General features: G+C 44.2%; 1 protein-coding gene across 2 annotated transcripts in view; it reads right to left on the bottom strand.

Moving 5' to 3' along the window:
* Positions 1–5,018: 5,018 nt before the first annotated feature.
* The window catches only part of Cyb5a (cytochrome b5 type A (microsomal)), a 28,534-nt gene continuing 13,273 nt past the window's right edge, over positions 5,019–20,279 (bottom strand). Inside the window, exons 2-6 of one of the 2 annotated variants that reach the window (NM_001348159.1) lie at positions 13,257–13,385; positions 11,721–11,750; positions 8,038–8,056; positions 7,029–7,063; positions 5,019–5,387 (exon numbers count right to left, since the gene is read on the bottom strand). In NM_001348159.1, coding sequence (NP_001335088.1) covers positions 8,048–8,056; positions 11,721–11,750; positions 13,257–13,385 — 168 coding nt within the window. In that variant the 3' untranslated portion in view covers positions 5,019–5,387; positions 7,029–7,063; positions 8,038–8,047. The remainder of the gene's footprint in view (positions 5,388–7,028; positions 7,064–8,037; positions 8,057–11,720; positions 11,751–13,256; positions 13,386–20,279) is intronic. The other variant, NM_025797.4, reaches the window with a different exon arrangement.

The raw sequence follows: 20,279 nt of genomic DNA, 5'->3' as shown, positions 1-20,279 counted from the left end.
GTTGGAGAGTTCAGGGTGGCCCTGAACTTGGTGCCATATCCAGATAGTCAACCAAGAGTAACTTAAAGACAATGGCAAAAGCAAGATCAGAGATCCAGATTAAAAATGGGACACCAGGTAGACATCAATCATCTCGTAGCTTGGAAATCCAGATAAGAAGCACCACCTGTATCTCAAGAACTGAACTAAGCTCTCAGGAACACAGTGCAGGCAGAGACAATGGCGTGAGCAGATCAGGGCCGGCTCGGTAGTAGTGCTTGCAGTAATAAGTCAGAGAGAAAAACTGTGGGCTTGGGAGGAGGCTGTGGCATGAGGGCAGGCAGAGAGATGAACATCCAGTGGAGCAACTGCAAACACTGCAGACAGTTTACACTCAGTTGCAGAAGTTACCGATTTAGCTCTAACATAATCAGAGGGCAAAGTCCCTTCTTCAGCTTCACACACAGCCATAAAGGAGACTGCTTCCAATGGTGGTGACAGCAGGAAGCACACAGGGGAGGGAGGGTCATGGAGAAGAGGACTTCCGTTCTGGAGTGAAAGGGACTGGGACCCTGGGGGTAAGAACAGCGGAGAGTATGGTTCTAGGGCCCAGATGTGAGTATATCTTGACCAAATTGAGCTATGTTGAGATAGAATTCATGTAAAACACACCAATGGCTTTTAGACTATTTAGAGCCACACAGCCATCACCATAGCTGAAGTCAGAACACTTTCATTATTCTCCAAGAAACTCTGTTCCCATCTCCAGCTACTATCTTTGCTCCCCAGCTGACCTTTGAAGGTCTAGAAAACCATGGTGTCTACAGATTTGCCTGCTCTGAATACTGGAATTACACAAAATGTAGCCTTTGGCATCTTCTACTTCATATTCTTTCCGATTTTGAGATATGCTATACCATGCACTGACCATACTATTAGGTGTGTGTGTGTGTGATGTTAACAGTGCAGCTCAGGTGGAAGTCAGAGGAACTTGTGGGAGTCACTTCTGTCGCTCTACCATGACCTAATGAGCTAACTTAAGAGACCAAGTTTCTATGGAGGCAAGCACCTTTACCTACTAAGCCCACATGGCCATAATGCATCTTGCTCGTCTGGCTGATGTTCAAAAGGACTGTTCCTAAACTGTTATTAGGTTGCAAAGCATGACAGGTATAATCACAGAAAATAAATCAATTCAGCAACAAGGTATTGAGATCACAAAACAAGAGCTTTCAGAAGCAGAGTAGGCATTACACAGGGTAATGGCCAAACGATGAGGAAACGCAAGGGCTACTCAAGCTTCTAATTGTTCATCTACTTGCAGAATTCTCTGTGGCTCCAAGGACATTAAAACAAGTTGAACTTTTTAACCTAAAAATGGCAAATATGTCACTTTAATGGTTTCTGTTCTATTAACCTGTGTATATTCATGGGTGCAGTGTATACATATGTGTGTGGGTGTGCCCCTCCATGCACGCTGTGAAGGTCAGAAGATGTAGGATGTATAACTCTCTTGCATTGAGACACTGCCACTCCCTGCACCTGGAGGAACCCAGTGATCCTGGTTCCAACACCTCCACAGTGCTAGGGTCACAAGTGCACATAACTATCTCCAGCAGCTTATATAGGATTTGGGGATTTGGGCTTGGGCCCTGAGACTTTCATAGCAAGTCTTAGTCTTTTCTGAATTGCAGAGTCTTTTTTTATCTGCATATTTTGCATTATGCCCTGCCCCCAGGGGACCCAGTCTATTAATAAGTATGATTGTTTCGCTTTTTTCTTCTCTATGAAGAATAGAATTGATGGCATTCATGATAACTTCATCCTTGAGTAGACTTATGTTTAGGTCAATCTGATTCAAGAGACTCTAGTGTACCTAGGTGCAGAGCTCACACAATCATGTATACCAACACAGACCACCTGGCAACAAAAAGATTTGCTGTCCACTAACACTCCCTTAAACAATGTTCTTTATGCTGGGCGTGGTGGTGCACGCCTTTAATCCCAGCACTCGGGAGGCAGAGGCAGAGGCAGGCGGATTTCTGAGTTTGAGGCCAGCCTGGTCTACAAAGTGAGTTCCAGGATAGCCAGGGCTATACAGAGAAACCCTGTCTCAAAAAACAAACAAACAAACAAACAAACAATGTTCTTTACTTAAGTCAGAAGTTAAACTATCAGGCCCAGGATTATAATTCAGTGGTAGAATACTTGGCCAAACTGGAAAGGCTCTGGGATTCCTATTAAGAGAAAGAAGAGGAAAGGAAAGGGAGTGGAAATTGTATTACACTTGTGTCCCTGAAAAACAAGAAGTCCTTTGACTGTGTGTGAATACAGAGATATGAAGATACAAACACTAATATCACTAATATGGGGTCACGGTAGCATAGGGTGACCCTAAATTTCACTGATTAGTAAATGAGGCAGAAATTAAAATGTCATTTGAGGGCTTGTAAGGGTATCGCAGGAAGCTAGAAGAAACACTGGAAATGTGTCCATCTTAAAGGAACCAGGTTGAAAGCTTCTGTCAAGAGCCTGGCTTCTAGAGCTATTAGAATTACTCATCTGTGCTGTTTTAAATCAGAGTTTGAGTTACTTTGTCCTAGAAGAGCCTCAGGACATTAGCACAGTTCCACAGAGAAGCTCAGAATTTGGAAATGGATCCAAACACCCTTCAAAGGGATACCGTATAAGAGAACTGTCCCCCCCCCCACGCCCACTCCCCAGAGCTTCTACAGGTCCTGTCCAGACACCCAATGGACGAGGAGACTGATCTGTTCCACACAGTATTCACAGGAAGTCACCGAGTCAGAGGAATGGAACATGTGCTATACCTGGTCCAGGGACTGGGTTCCTCCTGGGAACACAGAGGCTGCTGCACATACCATGGAATTCTGCCCACTCTCCACTATGATATGACACAGTAATAAAGAGCAATGTGAAGCCATGGAAGCCCCTTAAACTCTAATGGAACACAGTAGAAGAAAAAGATTATAAATTAACATGGGAGGAATGGGGGACTGAGGAGGTGGCTCAGTAGGCCAGTGTGCTTTCTCTGCAAGCAGAGGACCAGAGTTCGAATCCACAGTTGCCTGTGCCTGTAACCCCAGCTTTGGAAGATGGAGACAGACAGGTGAATCCAAAGAGCTCACTGGCCAGCTAGGCTAAGCAAAGCGTCAAGCTTCTGCTTCTATGAGAGACCCTAGCTCAAGGCAACAGGCAGAACGCTAGAGGAGACATCTCACGTCCTCTCCACGCGTACACATGACCAAGGACTTGTGTGTATGCAGCACACACACAAAATCTTGAGATTTTGGCTGTACAAACTCTAAATGTTCAAACTATAATATAAAGCAATTCCTCCTCGGTACTACATTGTTCCTTCATAAAGAAACACTGACAGCTTAGATGAACTATGATGCATCCCCCAAGAATGAGCGTTGTTAGCTTTAGCTACAGTTAGCCCAGTGGAAAATAGTGCTTGCTGCCCAGATATGAGGGCATGAGTTCGATTCCCAGCCCATGTATAATCTGGACATGGTGATGTATACTTACTCTCAACACTGAAGGAGTCAGAGATGGCTCAGTGACACAGCATATACTCAGCATGCACAAGGCCTTGCACTGACCCACAGCACCATGGAATGGTGGGAAAGGGGGATGCATGCCACTGACTATAAAACCATTCGTACTCAGTGGTGTGAGAAAGATGACTCAGCAGTGAACAGCACTTGCTGATCTTGCAGAAGACATGGATTCGGCTCCCAGCACCCAGGTGAGAGCTCATAACTCATGCAAGGAGTTCCCACAGTCTGGCCCCTGTGGGTACTAGGCACCCATGTGGTGGGCATACACCCATGCAGGCAAAGCACTCATGCACATACAATAAACAAAACTGAAAAGTATTTTTAAAAACAACCCATGCTCTGTAGCAACAGGAACATTCCTTTCTGATGTGCTATTTCTTAAGGCTGTTAAGGCTGGTTACCCAATCACAGATGCGTACAGATTCATTTCCCAACTAGCAAATGACTCCCTTGGGTTTCTACATTTCAAATGATAAGTCATGGATATTAACAATATGCTGGCAGAGACAGCAATGGAAGCCTCGTGATCGGAACCAACTCTTGAGGGTTCAGTGTGGAAATGAGCAGAGGCACCCCAGACTCTCCAGCCTCACTCAGCAGCTGAAGTTCTTCAAGAAACGAACACAAAATAAGTATCTCCAGATCTGTGCTTTGATGACTCACTTAGCCAGTATTTCCTAAGAAGAGTGCATCCACTGCTTCTGTCTCTGGATGGGGAATTTGTAGAACTCCAAGGTTATGAAACTGAGAGTCTCTGGGGAATGACGTTTCAACTGAGAACAGGCAGTAACAAGAGTCTTCGTCAGTGCGTGAGCTGGTTTGTGTTCCTGTTTGCCACACACAGAACATGTGCTGTCTCTTTTATAGACCACATAGGCCATGTTCACATGCATTTCAAGTAGAAAATTATCAGTCTTTGAGATGTAATTTCTGACTCTTAATTTTGAAAAACATTGGCAATTTACAGTTTGGATGGGAAAGGTACCCCCACAAGCTTATGTGCTTGAACACTTGGGTCCCACCTGGTGGCACTCAGGACATTGTAGAACCTTTGCCTCTATGGCCTAGCTAGCAGGAATAAATTATTCAAGACAATAACACACTTCTGTTTCTGTCCTTAGCTCTCTGCTATCCAAAAATGCTACCACAGACCTGCACACTAACCCCTACCAAGTCCTCCTGGCGGTGTGGAGACTTACATTCTTCTCTTCTGTCCTTTGCTTCATTCAGTTATCTTGTCAGAGATAGGAATGCAATACAGAAACATGAAATAGGCACATGCAGGCTGATTGCGATTACCACTGAGCAATTAAGACAAGAACAAGCTAGCACCAGGGCTGCTGCTTTACTTCGAGACACAGACAACAGGGTGTGAATAATTAGCACATTAAGCAATTCTGTTAAATAATCTGAAACACTAAGCACTAAATAAAATACACCAAACAGACAGACACATATGGTATACTTTACAAGCCAGATATATTTTAAAAAGATCGTGTTTACAATAAGTAAATTATGTAGTGAAGAAACATCACCATGAAGTTGAGTAAAAAGGCACATTTGAAAAGTTGAAGAGTACAAAGAGTCCCTTGTTTGTTCTACTAGCACAGGAGGAAAGGGAAACAGATATATTACAATTACGTTCTCAGGGGGAGGTTTCTGTCAGTGGAAGTGATTAACACTGGCTTCTTTTCTCCCCGCTCTGGGGCAGTCTTTTAGTTCTTCGGCTTCGGAGAGACAAGTCAATCTTCTGCCATGTAGAGGCGATACATCAGAGCTACAGCCAGGGCTGAGATGGCTGGGATCACCCAGTTGGTCCACCAACTAGAAAGACACATGAGCAAAAAGATGCTTGAGTGACCCTCAATGCAGAGACCTCACCCCCTGCCTCCTCTGATGGAAAACTACCACAGCATATTTTCCTTACTTCTAGAACCACTTTGGCAAAAAAGGGCAGCTCAGTTTTGCTAACATTATCTTGTGCACAATGCATGCCCTAGAGAGCTGGCCTCGCTGCTCTCCACTATTGTCACCATGAGAAACTAACACCTTGCTCTGCTTCCATCATCTTCCATGGACTCTATACAGAGAGCTGTTAACAGCTTCCTCAACAGATGCTGCTCGAAACTAAACTCTGGGTTCCCAATCATAAGCCCACAAAGGGGAAAGGTCCTGACACCTTTTGTTCTCCCACATAAACTAAACAAGCATTTTAATGTCACTAAGATGAGAATCAGATCAATGTTCTCATTTTGAGTATGCTGTCAGCAACCTCTGCAGCCAAGAGCCCTACCTCCCACACCAGAATAGACAACCAGAAACCTGAGTTCTGAGGCTGCACCCAGCCTCAACTTTATCATTCTCAGATCCTCCTCTGAAAACCCAATCTTAGCATCTATAGTAGATGGATTTAAACCATTCGAGAAATGCCATGCCTTAAGTACTTAGTCGGTGGTCTACTCCCAAATTCCAAGGCTGGTCTAATTTATACATCATCCAGTGTGTATAAGCTTTCTATAGGTGATACATTAGAGACTATGGGTAAAATCAAGGATGTGGCTTGGAAGAGCTTTAATGAAATCATAAATTTGATTTCAATTTCTATACTTCAACTTTTTATTGGACAAAATTTAATACCTACACTTAGCACCCAAGAATACATACACAAATCTTTCCTCATAATCTCAAATAATCTTCATGTATCAATACACTCAAAGAACAAATTCAATTAAAAGATGTAAAGTCTGAAAGAATTAAAAGTATAATCTCCAAATGAGTGGGATGGAGTGAGGCTTTTCAGCTTCACTTTAGAGAGAGGGAACCTGCAGTTTAAAGAAGTTGGTATGTATTCTAAAATATTCCGAGCAGGCAGTCACACTGAGAGGGGGGCGGTTCAATTTGACAGAATGAAATACAGGTGTGTAGCTTTGGGCTTGAGTCTAAAAATGAAAACAACAACAAGAAGACCATTGTTATATAGGTCAACACGGCAGAACTGCCAAAAAAAACAAGCTTGGGCTGGAATACGGCGAGGAAATCTGTCCCCTGTAACAGGAGAGTCTCCCTGCACTTGGATTAGTGGGCTCAGCTTGAATAACAACAACTGAAAACCGAGCCAAGCTTGCAGAAACATAATGACCAGTCTTAAAAGGTGCTCTTGTGTCAAGGGACTGGCTGCCACGGGGATAAGGAACCCCACTTGTTCTCCATGGTCCTTGGTATGGATATATCCAGAGGGTGATGGTATCTGGGGTCACTGTGGGAAGTGCAGGCAGCCCCAGCTGACAGTCTAGGATGGAACACCCTGAAGTTCTAGGAGCACACGCCCAGTCTGGAGGCTAAGAGCAGAGTGGGGATCCAAGCATAGGATCAGATGGGGAGGTCAGGAAACTCTGGCTCCTGAGCCCTCCAAGAGACCTTATGTCAAAACAAAACAACCGAAGAAACAAAGACAGCACTGCGTACCTGGAATTAGACTCCACAGTAGTGATAAGAGTATCCTGGAACACAAAAGAAACCATGGAGTTAGGGTCCCGTCTGAGCATTTATTCCCCTGACTGAAATCCTGTTTTAAGATAAGAATCACCTTACTTTATTCAACTCTATCTTTTAAAAGTTGTTAAAAGGCAAAATTGTGCCCAAATTCTTCTTACTAAAGAGCCTAATTTCACCATTTTTCAAGAAAGTAAAATTTATATTTAAGTTACTTAAGAACATAAACTTCATTATTTGAAAGTGTTAATTAATAGAATACATACAACAATTCACACTTTTAACACTTTTAAGGACTTCGACATAAAAACGGAAACTTCAGCATAAAATCTCATGAACACATAGAAGACTGCGTCACTGTCTTTTGGAAGGGAAATTCTTCAAAGGATAGAATATGAAATAAATGTCATTTATTTCATTCAAAACTGACAGGGCATAAAAACATACCTAAATTATACTAACAGTGTGCCAACCAGAATGAAGTAATAAGAATTGTCATGTCACGTGTTAGACCACCTTTTCTGAGTCTTCTTTAACTCACCGGATAGGACCAGGAAGACCCGATTAACTCAGAAACCATTCTGCCTAACCAGCAGATAAAGCTCAGTGTTTACCTTCCAGCAGTTTCTGGGCACAGCCCTTCTCATGAAGACCATAAAAAAAATGCATATATTCTCAAACCATTCCAAACTCAGCCCATGGAAGCACACACAGTTAGGCTTTAGCAGATGTTAGAAAACACTCTTGTTATGTTCCACACCAGCAAAACTGTTAGTGCTTCAACAGAAGCAGCTACAGGCAAGCTCGACCCATCAGAAAATCATGTCTATAGCACTCTGTAGACGAAAAAACGTCAGTAAAGCAAGCAGCTGTTTGCAGCAAGGCACAGCGGTGTCTCTGCAAGGCATGTTAGGGAGACTCCCAGGAAAGGCAAATCCATTCTAGGGACGCAGAGCAAAGCAGCAGGGCAGCACACACCAACCTGGACACCTTTAAGATTCCTGACACAGTGGGGGAAGAAAAAATGTCACTTAAAAAGAAAACTTCACATCTGCTATTGTTTTTAGCAATTTTAAATCCTAGTAACTATAGAATTCACAGCCACCACAGGATTATGTCCCGTGAGTATAATTAACAGTGATTATGACAATTAAATACGCAAACAATACCAGTCAGTTACAAGGAACACAATCATGTGAGACACCAGAGGGCTCACTGGAGGACACTACGGCATGCTGGGAAGTTAGTGAGAGAAGGCAGACAGGAGAGGCCACTAGCTCGTGACACACGCAGGGATGGATGCATTTCAGGAGACCCCATGCAACTTCAGGTGGCCTTCTTTGACGCCCCTGTCTTGGTGTCTGCATTGCTAATGAAAAAGCACCGATGTCAGGTTAAATATTGCTGAGGCTCAAACATGCCTATGCCATTTAAAATGCTGTCACAGGGGCGGGCGAGATGGCTCAGCAGGCAAAGGTACTTGCTTCAGAGCATGACAACCTGAGCTTCACCGATCCCTAGGACCCTCAAGGTGGAAGGAGTATCGATTCTCCTGAAAGCTATCCTCTAAAGTCTGTGTGTATGCTGTGGTGCACAAGCATGTGCGCGCACACACACACACACACAAATAAATATTTTAAAATGTTAAATGTAACGTAAATAAAATGCTGCTAGCATGCCACCACAACCACTATCACTGGCAATCATGACCCTCCAAAAAATAGAACTTAAAAAAGAAAAAACCACACAGTTTTGGATTGTCTATTTTCTTCATAGCCATAAAACCCAGAATGCTTGAGTTTAAGCTGTAATCACCACTCAGCATTAGGGTACAGAAATGGATTTCTCTGCAGGGCTCAACTGTAAGGTAGGCAGAGAACTTTTCAAACAGATCAGCAATGAGCTCTGCCACCTACTTACCTTGAAACCTGGAAGGCTTCCAACTTACAGTAAAAAGGATAGCGACTGTGTGTGGCATGCATAATGGCCTACAAACATCATGTGAGCCAGTATACATCATGATTAGTTCCATATAAAACCACACACCAAGTCTCCAAAGTCTTTGCAAATCAGTTATCCCAACTTAAATCCATCTAACCTAGAACTCTCCTTTATTGGAAGTACTCGCAGGGGAGCCTTCCTGAAAGTCCAGTGTCTCCTGGAACCTAAGAGACCACAACTGACAAGCCAGAGGCTGGGCATGTGACTCTCATGCAGCGGTTCCCCAGAGCTTCAGGGCCTCGAGGTCTGGGGACCTCAGAGACAAATACAACCTTGTATATCATGGGGCCTTGAAAGTTAATAGCACGGAAGGCCACCAATACAGCTTATACCCTCTATATTAGCAAATTTGGTTGCTGTGGATACACTTAAAGACATGTAATTTCTGTGTCTATAAATACCTTAACTTGGCAATGTAGGTTCTTTGGGGCAAGTTCACGCTAATACATCTTTTTCAAGATTAAACTCGATGCTTTAAGTAACACTTCCTTTCTCAACACTGAGGACTGATGCATACACCTGGGCTTTATGCATATTTGTGAAGTGCTCTACAGCTGAGCTCTAGCTCAGTCCCGAGCATCGTGTTTACTGAAAAACATCAGACCACAGAACACGTTCTCCAGCTACAGATGATTACACACGACCCCGAGAAATCCTTAAGGAGCCAGTATTGTTTGGCAGAAATAGCAAAGCACCCAGAAAAGCTGCAACACATTTTCTTCTGTGTCACTTACTTCCAGCCTCTCAAATCACCAGCAAGGGCCACCCCACTTTCTTCCATCTGTGCTCCTATTTAAGCAAAGTCACAGCTGGAAACAGGGGTCCTATTTGTTTGCTGACACCACAAAGTCATCCCTTTGTAAAATCTTGATAGTAAGAGTATCTGCTTTAAACAGCGAGTCAATGCAGACCCGGGAGAGGCTCTGACCAGTACATCACACATGATGAAATGACGTGTTACTGCGAGCTGTCCCCTCCTGCAAACACGGACAGAAGGACTTTCATCAAGGCTGATGTTAATAAGTGTGCTCTGTTCACCAGCCACTCCAAACCTCAAAGAGATTGCAAGTTCAAACAGAAAACTAAAACAAAACAGAGAATAGCAAACACAGCGAGGACACTTGGGTTCCTCCCCTTGACACTACCCTTTAGGACAGGCGCTGGTAAGTAAATCCCAGGCCAGCCTCGGGCTCACTATGGAGCCACCGGCTACTTCTAGTCCTCCTGTAGTCACTTCCCAAGCACTCGGGATTAGGGGTAAGTAGAATGACAGCCAGCCAGTTGTTGGAAACTGAACCCAGGCTCTCGCACAGGCTAAGCCAGCACTCCACGGACAGAGATGCCCAGCTGCACAGTGAAGGCATCTAAGAACAAATGGAGGAGGTGCACACCTGCTCGTGCACTACGGTTACAGGAAAGAAACCTCCGCAAAGCCTTGTCTTCCTGCGGATGACTCACAACAGAACCACTTCATACTAAACATGTAAGAGGACAGAAACAGACTTTTTCTCCGACAGACCTCAAGGGGACAACAATTAGGTGCTCTACAACTGCAGCTGGCGATAAAGCAGCCACAGAAGACACGGAAGTCACGTTCTGAGCAATGGTCACAGACAGCATTCAAACTCTAAACACCATTTTTTTTCCTTTTCTTTTTTCCCTCCCCCAACACCATTTTTTTTTTAAATCTTTGTAACGCACTACTATCACTAGTGTTAAGTGTGTCCTTTGTTTTGAACAGGGGGAAACAGAAGTGTAATTGCTGTGCCCGGGGAAGCCCACACAGGCCTTTTCTTGCTGTGGGTGAGAGTTGGAGTAATCACGGCATTTGTGCTCACACTTTATGCTACACACTGAAAACAGCAGAGGCCTCGCAGTGGACTGCCTGTCCAGTAGTTACTGCAAGCTCAAAGAAGCTCGCCCGCCATGTGTGGCCTCTCCACCGAGAAGAAGCACAGACAAAAATAGAAAAGCTGAGTTTTCTTGCTGCCATTTTTGAAGCAAAACCTTCCTTTATTCCAGGCCAGAATTAACTTTTCCTGCTTACACTTTTCAGGAACCTGAGCTGGCTGTTCTCATAACTTCTTACTCTAGATTTAATGAGCACGCCAGTGTAAAACTAGCCCTTCCTGGATGCCTACGAAGACAGGGATGCAGAGAAGGAAGCGGTCTGGGCTTCATCAGAGTTAGGGAGGAAAGCAGGACTCAGCTTAAAGCAGTTCCTAGTCCTCTCAAGATACGGCTTACGTTCAGTCTTTCAGAGCAGAGGCACCGTTTTACTTAACTTACTCTAGCACTAGCAAGTAAAGCCAGGGTTTCATGCATGTTAGACAAGTATCTTCCACTGAGCTATGCATCTGGACTTTAATTTATCGGCAATTATGATGTTTAAAAAATTAATACTTCTGTTGTACAAAGTAACACACAAGCTTTCCTCAAAAGGACATGGACTAGTACAAAAACAAAACAAAACAAAACAAAACAAAAAAACGAACAAACAAAAACCTCCCAAACCAAACTTTTGCAAAACCAGTAAGTTACATATTCACCTTGCCTAGAAAGAGCTGAAGAGGCTGTGATCGTTGCCCCATTTTGGTACTAAATACATGAAGATGCATAGTTACCTCTACACACCTCTCCTTTGGGATATTTGGACAAACTTACCGAAGGCTTGGCTATCTTTGATCTGTCATCCTGTAAGGGATAAAAAGGGAGTTGGCATTAAGAATTATAGGACATCCGTGAAAGTCTCATTTCCCAAAAGCTGACTTTTTATTGAGAATTAAAAAAAAAAAATACTATTCAATGATTAGCGTTTGTTTGGCATTCGGCAAAGTTAAATGCAAAATTTGATCCACCTGGTTTGACAACAAAAATTAACAGCAGAGTTAGGGCAGGAAGCCTTTCCATCCACAGTCCCAGAGTTTAGAACGGATCCATGACTGTCTGAGATACAGGAGGGGGTGTTCAGAGGCTTGCTAGTGTTGAACTCACTTTTAATTCAGACAATAACTGAAGACCAAACCTGTCCCTTCCTTCTCTACTCTTAAATTCATGGAGGTACGCATCTTTCTGCCATGATGGCCTCAGAGAAACCTGCAACCTCCCAACAATGTAACTATAAACTATTTAAACCTCAGACTGAAGGTATCAAAATCCAAGGGCATCAAAATGCTCCCCACAGGAAAGTCTTGCAGAGAGGTGACCTAAATAAAGCCACCCTCCCTCCTTGCGGGAACAGGACAGGATGTGGAGGGGCTTTACAAGGACAGACCTCACAGATGCAATCAACCCTGCTAGTTCTGGGAACTGTGACTATGAAAACGTGTGGTCTGTTAATCCTCCAGAGAGTGAAGCAGACTCTCTCTGTACAGATAACCTCCCAGTTAACCAAAGAGGCAAAGCACAAGTAGACACACACACACACACACACACACACACACACACACACACACACACTGCTCAACAGAATTTACACTAAAATGGATTTCTAGGGCTTCTAAAAAGAGCCTGCTTTTATCTTTCCTTCATTTGCAGTTCTTATAAGACTGCAGTTCTTACAAGTTCTTATACAGCAAGACTCATACATAAATAAATAGGGATATGCCTACATTTACTTATTTTTAAAGTGTTTTTTGGTTTGCCTACTTGAGCTGGGGCTATTGGCTATTTATCTCTTGTTAGGGAAAGTGTACTCGTGACCACTCTTCACTCTCTTGGCTGAAGAACAAACTACATGACTGATGCTCTGCCCTTTGAATCTCTCTCTGTTGACTCTCAGAGGCTGAGTACCATTCCCCAGTGCAAGGCCTTGGAGCACAGCACTCTGACCCCGAGTTCAGCAATAACTGCAACCAAAAGAAACCGCAAAGTAAAGAAAGGTTGAATCAATGTATTTATCACAAAAAAAAAAAAAAAAAAAAAAAAAAAGGTATCCTGTTAAGCACCGTGATTCATGCCTATAATCCCAGCACTTGAGAGATAAAGGCCTGAGAAGTGAGTTCCAGGTCAGCCTGGGTTCCAGAGGAAGCTCCAGGCCAACCTGGGCTAGTTATTGAGAGCCTGTCACAAATGAAGTATTCTAAATCAAAAGAAACTGCCCATTCCATTTTAAGTTTTCTGTGGATGCAAATCTACACCTCCCAATGTCAAACAGTAGCCTTGGAAGAGAAGAAGAAACTTATCCAAGAAATGACTTACTGGATGGAGTTCCCCGATGATGTATGTTTTGGACAGTTCTCGTGCATCCGTAGAGTGCCCGACGTCCTCAAAATTCTCGGTAGCATCACCCCCAGCTTGCTCTCTTAGGACTTCTTCTCCACCAGGATGCTGTTCAAAGAACAGGTTGTATGAATACTAAAATCTTTTCAGTCAGATGAGTTAAAAGGAATCAGCTTATCTGATCAGATAGCCCACTGCAGAAGTCACACATGGCCGACTTTAAGTATCTATTGAGTGGACGCTAAACCACTCCCTCTCCATTTCCTTTGGGATGGTACAGTAGAACCTTCCCAACACCAGTGTTCTATGGGTAGCCTTAATAATACTGTAACGTTTGTTCTGCTTTTCCAGAAAGCTCCCCAAACTTGCCCCCTTCAACTGTTGCTAAACTGTCTCTTTAGCCTTCTACTTAAGATGTCAAACTTGGGACTCTCTCAGTATGAGTGTGGACCAAGGAGAGACCATTGGTCAGAGGTGAGAGAGGAGAGCACAAAGTTTCCCTTCAGGACACACTATGTACATCTGTAATGTGCAACCAACAACATCCACTGGACAGGCAGGAAGGCCAGGCCAGGCCAGGCCCAATATTCTTTCTAGAGGAATGTAAGTAACTGTTGTCGGAACATCAAGAGAGAGCAAGAGAGAGAGAGAGAGAGAGAGAGAGAGAGAGAAAGAGAGAGAGAGAGAGAGAGTGCACAGGTGGGCAGGAAGAACCTTTCACTTGGCAGAATCACTTTAGTGCTCTGAGTTGCTTCAGTTCATTGTTGATACAGAGGGCAAGAGCCGAGCAGTAGAGGCACACGCCTTTAATTCCAGCACTTGGGAGGCAGAGGCAGGTGGACTTCTGAGTTCGAGGCCAGCCTGGTCTACAAAGTGAGTTTCAGGACAGCCAGGGCTACACAGAGAAACCCTGTCTCAAAAAATCCAGGGAAAAAAAAGTGCCTGTTCCTTACACTTCTCTATTTGGACACATCTAGCACTAAAGCTTTACTAAATACAGAGCAGATGAAGCTCCAGGAGACAGAGACTATACTGCCCAAGTGTTTACTACATACTAGGCATGGCGGTTTAAATGAAAATGACACCTGTAGGCTCATATGCTTGGATCCTTGGTCTCCAGTTAGTGGAACTGTGTGGGAGTGATTCAGAGGTGTGGCTTTATTGATATATCACTTTATTGATATATGATATGTATCACTGGGGATGGATGGGCTTTAAGTTTTCAAAAGCCTACACCAGGCCCAGCATCTTCCTCTCTGTCTGCTGACTGCAGATCAGGATGTGAAGGCCTCAGCTACTGCTTCAGTGTCATGCCTGTCTGCCTCCTGTCATAAAAGCCATGGACTAAGCATCTGACACAGTACCCAAGCCTCTGATTAAAAATGTTTTTTTCTTATGAGTTGCTTTGGTCATGGCGTCTCTTTGTAGCAATAGAACACCAACTAAGACACTTTTGAGAAAATACTAGTAGTTGGGGTTGGATAGATGGCTCAGTGGTAATGAGTATTTGCCTCTTGGCGAAAACCAGATTCAGACACCAGCGCTCATGTGGCTCACAACCACTTATAATCCTAGTACCAGGGGGGATCAGTGTGCATCTATCTGCACACGTGTGGCAGACACACATGTACAGAGCATTTTATAAAAGGAAGGAAATGCCGGTATTTATCTCGAAGCCTTTGCAGGGTATATTTTAAAACGTGTCAGACACATACCATATGTTCAATAAACACAACAGTTTCTATACGAAACACTTCCCAATATAAGTATCTGTCGTCCACATGACTTCTCGCATTGCATAAACACTCCCCTAGTTCTCCGAAATGTGCTCTCCTCTTGTCGTTCTGACAACGAGAAATCTGACAAGCATCAAATAAGACACTAAAGGCAACTCACAGGCACGGAAATAGTAATCAAGGGTTTCTGATTCTGGCATAGTCTGGAACTGTGAACCTTTATCTGACTGAGGAGCAGGCAGGTGGGAGACATGAAGTGACCAGAGTCCTTGGAGCGTGAAGGTGACTGGTAGCACACCACTGGTCACCATCAAATGACCTAGTTCACAAGTTTGCCAACTTGGGACTCCGGCTCAGGACGAGTGAACATCAGCTTATCTGCTTGAGTCTCGCTGTGCACCAGGGACAGCCTGTTTTCCAAAATGACACAAAAGAGGTGATGTCATCAAGAGACCAATCCTATTCCATCTTGGGACAGGCCTCCATTTTAAAAGAAAAAGGGTCTGAGAACTTGATCTGCAGCTGAACGCAAGCTGCACCCAAGATCCAAGAAGAACCACATAGCTTGTCTCTGCCCATACCGTAGAGTTACTTCCTAGCTACTCCCTAGCAATAACTAATCAGGGTTAGCCTGGTAGTTCCAGGTGTACTTTCTGACTGTTATTGGTTTTGCTTGAGAGCACCCACCTATCAGCTTACAAATTAGATGCTTGCCAGGCTGGACACCGCTCACTTGTTCGCCATTTCCTATAAAACTTTATCCAGCTGAGGGCTCTGGACTTCACCCTGCTGCCCTGCTGTGTCAGTGACTGCAGTGGGCCCAAGCTCAAGCTTGGAAAAAGACCCAGGTGCAATTGCATCAGAATCGGCTCTGCGATGGTCTTTTGGGGTTCGTTTTGGTCTGTTATGGAGTTGTGAGAATTTGAACTGATTGTGCTGTGGTGCAGAAAGAGTATGTTCTACCACAGTCACATCATAATCATAACCTGGAAGTTAAGGGCGCAAAAGGACAGTCCTTAACACAAGCTCTGAAAGGAAAGGAGGCAAAGGCGTGCTCACCCGAAGCTCCTCTTAAAACCCTTTCTAAGGGAAAAAGAGACAACACTTTGGGCCGTTGGTCTCACTGGCCACTGCTACATATGTATGTGTGTAAATAAACAAATAAACTGATTGATGTTAAAATATTTTTAACTCTACACTAAAAACCATTTTGGAAAAATTAAAAAGAAAATCAAAGCCTGAAAAATTGGTGTAAGATTAAATAAACTTCAAGTCTTGCTAAGACAACAAAGAGACTAACGTTTTGTAATATCTAATGTTTTCCTTAAGATATGAGACGCACACAGATAGAGAAAGAGTCTAAATCACAACTGTCGGGAAGTTAGCGATTCTCTTGGTACTCTCTCATTCTCGCTAGTAGACCTGCTGCAGTTTCCACAAGCACAGGCATTGTTAGTATAAGACTCTAACTGCAATAAACAACTGCAGTGCACACAGTGTGCGTGCCCTGCCTTTTGGGCACGTTGTAGAATTTAGGAGTGACCCACAGAAAAAGCTACGAAAGCACCGCAGCGTTGTGAGCACCTGCTGATTTTTCTGCTCAAATGCTCAGCCAGACAGAACAAGGGTGCAGGTGACGGCCACGTCAGAAGTCTCCTCTCACCCACTGAACTCTGACAGAAGCAGGCAGCTGTAGAACCTGGAGAGAAGGAGGGGAAGGGATACCAGCGCAGAGGAAAACACACACAGCCAGTCTTTCTGTGAAGGTTTCCATTTTCCCAAAGGAATACTTCATTTTCAGTGTGTGGCTCTAGTTAATTCATAGGACAAATAATTGGTGTTGTGCCCCCAAAGACCAGACTCAAGAGTAAACAAAGACAGCCATGGCTCCTGCCCCTGGAAGCCATAGTCTAACAGGCAAACATGAACAATGCCCAACTGTTAACCACACATGAATGTCAAGTCTAAAATCACAGGGTGGGTGTCACCATGATGAAACAAGGAATGTCACCAATGGAGAAGAAAAGAGCAGACACAACTGGAGTTGTGAGGACTGGGGTCACAGCAGAAAGATCCTCTAATGCATGGGATCCTGAGTTCAGGGTCAGGAAAGAAGCCAGCCAGGGGCTCAGGAAGGAAAGGGCCAGGCCAGGCCAGGCCAGGCCAGGCCAGTGGAAGGGCTTCCAGGTCTCTTCAAGGATCTTGATCCTTATCTGCTGAGCAATGGTAAGTCACTGAAACAGATGGAAGAAGGAACGGAGGTGAGGAAGACAGAGTTCACTCTGAGAAGAGTCCTGAGAGCACATGGGGACACTGTAAGAAACCCAGGCCAGAAAAGATGCTCAGAGTGCAAAGCAGCTGAGGACAAAGATGGTAAAGATGGAGAATGTCTTACAGTGCCCCCATGTACCCTCAGGACTCTTCTCAGAGTCAACTCTGTCTTCCTCACCTCTGTTCCCAATGAAGGGTAGGAGTTAGGGTGAGACACAGAATGGATGGATGTGAGACAGAGGTATGAAAGGAAGTGTATGAGTCAGGACTCACAGATGACAGGACTCCCACTTAGTGAGGAATGACTCAGATATCTGAGGAATGGATAACTGGATGCTTAGAAGACTCAAACCTCAGCCTTATAGCTGCAGGAGCTGGGAACAGGAATCCCACAGAGACCAGGTCTAATCTGGTTGTTGAAGCAGCCTTACCGATGTACTCTGTTCACATATCTTGTGAGACCACAATCCTTCCATGTATTTTTGTGAATTCCCAACTTCTTTATCTGTCTTTATGCACTCTGATCCTGCCAGTACATGAGAACTCTCAGAGCTTAGGGAACACCAATAAATAGCCTTCACTTTTTGAGAATAAATAGGAACTCTGTTTTGAAATACTAAGAGTTAGCGCTATCCATAACTGGAGAAGTTTGCTGCCACACCTCCAACTCTGAGTGCTGGCATGATACCCCAATTGGAAAATTCTAAAATTTGACTTCACATAAGGGATTATCATCAAAACATAAACATACTAAATTATATAAAATTATTCAGGTGATCTGTGTAAGGACATGGCTTTGCCACGTGTCCTGCAAGGATGAAGAGCATTCTCAGCATCGTGGCTGTCAGCACTCGAGATGTCTGCGCCACTCCGGAGGGGTGAATGACTGTTAAGGGGCCCAGAAGAACCTCTGGAACTCTTCAATTACAATAATTACATCTATATAGAGCTCAGCCCCCTTAGGAGGAAAGAAAAAGGGCTCCGGCTTGAGAAACGGTGGGAGAATCCGAAGCTGACGAGGGTTCATACTCTCTGCAGTGATGTACATAGCACAGGGCTCTCCAGTACTAGATGCGATCTCAGGGTGCTCACTTCCCTGTTAGGTCTCTTGTTCAAATTCAAAATTTCTGAGGTGCAAATCTGCAAGGTCCGATAAAGACGGGTGTTACCTGTTCTGTTCCCCAAGCCAAGAGCTGGGTTCTGAAGCCCGGAAGGAAACGATGCTGCACTTCTTTCCAGGTTAGTGGCTTTCATTCAGAGCTACAACAGGCTTGTGTTGGCGTTTGTTTTTAAAGGGCATCAGAAAAATGTAGATGGTGTCTATCTCTGTTTTTGAAAAACGAATAGCGTCGTGTGCTAGATCGGACTTCCCCTTCCACAGAAGCAAGGTACTAGAGTAAAACTCTAATTTGTGGTGTTTGACACGACAAAAGGCTTATGATGAAACACAACAAGAAGTGCATGAAACACATGAGTTTCATACTGGTGAGCCTCATCCCTCACATGTCACTGTAAATATACCAATATTCCAAAACTGGAGGCCTGAAACAGTCCTAGTCCCAAGCATTTCCAAACTGTATCACAAAGAGCTAATGCTGGCTACCACCTCCTGAAAGTTCAGCTGGCTCTCAGAGAGGAATTTCTAATCATGGATCTCTTGAAACGCCGCCTTCATCTGACCCGTTCTCCTACACAGTCCTTGGCCCTGTTCCTGCTCCACCTGCAGTGTCTCTCCTGGGGATCGCATCTCCAGTTTGCGTACTACCTGTCCACTGATGAGTACCACTGAGTAACCGCCTCTCTGACATCGTGGTGCCAGGCTCCTAACACATCTATCCACGAGAAAACTCTCTTCGACATCCAAACACACAATGTCAAGCATAATATTTTTCTTTCCTGCCATAATCTTCCCCAGTCTTTTTGTTTTCAGAAAACGTTGCTACCACAATCCCAGTGGCCGTGGCCATGGCCTCCACCCCCCACAGCCACTTCTCAGGTTCCGTCCTTCAATTCCCACCCCAGCATGGCCGCCCAGCTTCCCTGCCCTTCCCTGCCCTTCCCAGCTCACACTGTTACACTTTCGAGTCATTTATCAATTTGTTTGTGAGATCCCTCACGACCCAGACTTCAGCCTATGCCATTCATCTGTGCTTGCCACAGGCTTCAAGGCCCTTAAGTATGTGCTGACTGGACATGTAAGACCAGCACAGGCCTTTACTTTTACGGTCGTTCCCAGCCAGCTGAGGAGCTGGGCGTTCTCCAAACAGCCCAGACAAATCTCCTTCCCCTCAGCAGCTATAGTCCTCACCCTTCAGGTCACAGGACTTCACACTTAACTGATAATTCGTTAAATCAATGGGCAAAAACAGATCTACTATGTATAAAGCGCTGTAGGACATAGAAGAAAGAACACACCCAATCTTGTCTGACCGAATGGCTGAGCCTGTTAGTAGTAATTGAATGAGAGGAAAAAAAAAAAAAAATCAAAAATAAAAGTATTTGACTTGATCCTGAAGAAGCATGTAATTCATTTGGGCTAAAAGAAAAAACTAAAACAGAAACAAACCCCAGAAGTCCCATGTCCTTCATTGTTACAGCTTCAGTTTTGACCTATCGTGGGTCCGAAACACGCAGCATGACCAGTCCCTGACAGGGCAAATATGATGACCCACATGGCTCCCAAGGACCCATGTCACAGGAGGTGCACAGTTGTCATCTTTGTTAATGTTAAAACAATTTCTCTCCAGCTTTACAGTAAATAAGTTCAGGTTCTCTCGCGCTCTCTCTCTCTCCCTCCCCCTCCCTGTGTGTGTGTGTGTGTGTGTGTGTGTGTGTGTGTATGTGTGTATGTGTGTGTGCATGCAATAACATAATGTTCTAAAATACATAAACATTTTGAAGTGACTCAATCAACCTAATTAACCTATCAGGTTTCTTGTTTTGTTTTGTTTTGTTTTGTTTTGTTGTGTTTGTTTTTTGTAGTAATTTTAAATTC

The sequence above is a fragment of the Mus musculus genome, chromosome 18, assembly GCF_000001635.26.
Source record: "Mus musculus strain C57BL/6J chromosome 18, GRCm38.p6 C57BL/6J".
Classification (NCBI taxonomy): Eukaryota; Metazoa; Chordata; class Mammalia; order Rodentia; family Muridae; genus Mus; species Mus musculus.
The sequence above is the reverse complement of the archived record's forward strand: the minus strand, read 5'-3'. Positions and strand labels throughout refer to the sequence as shown.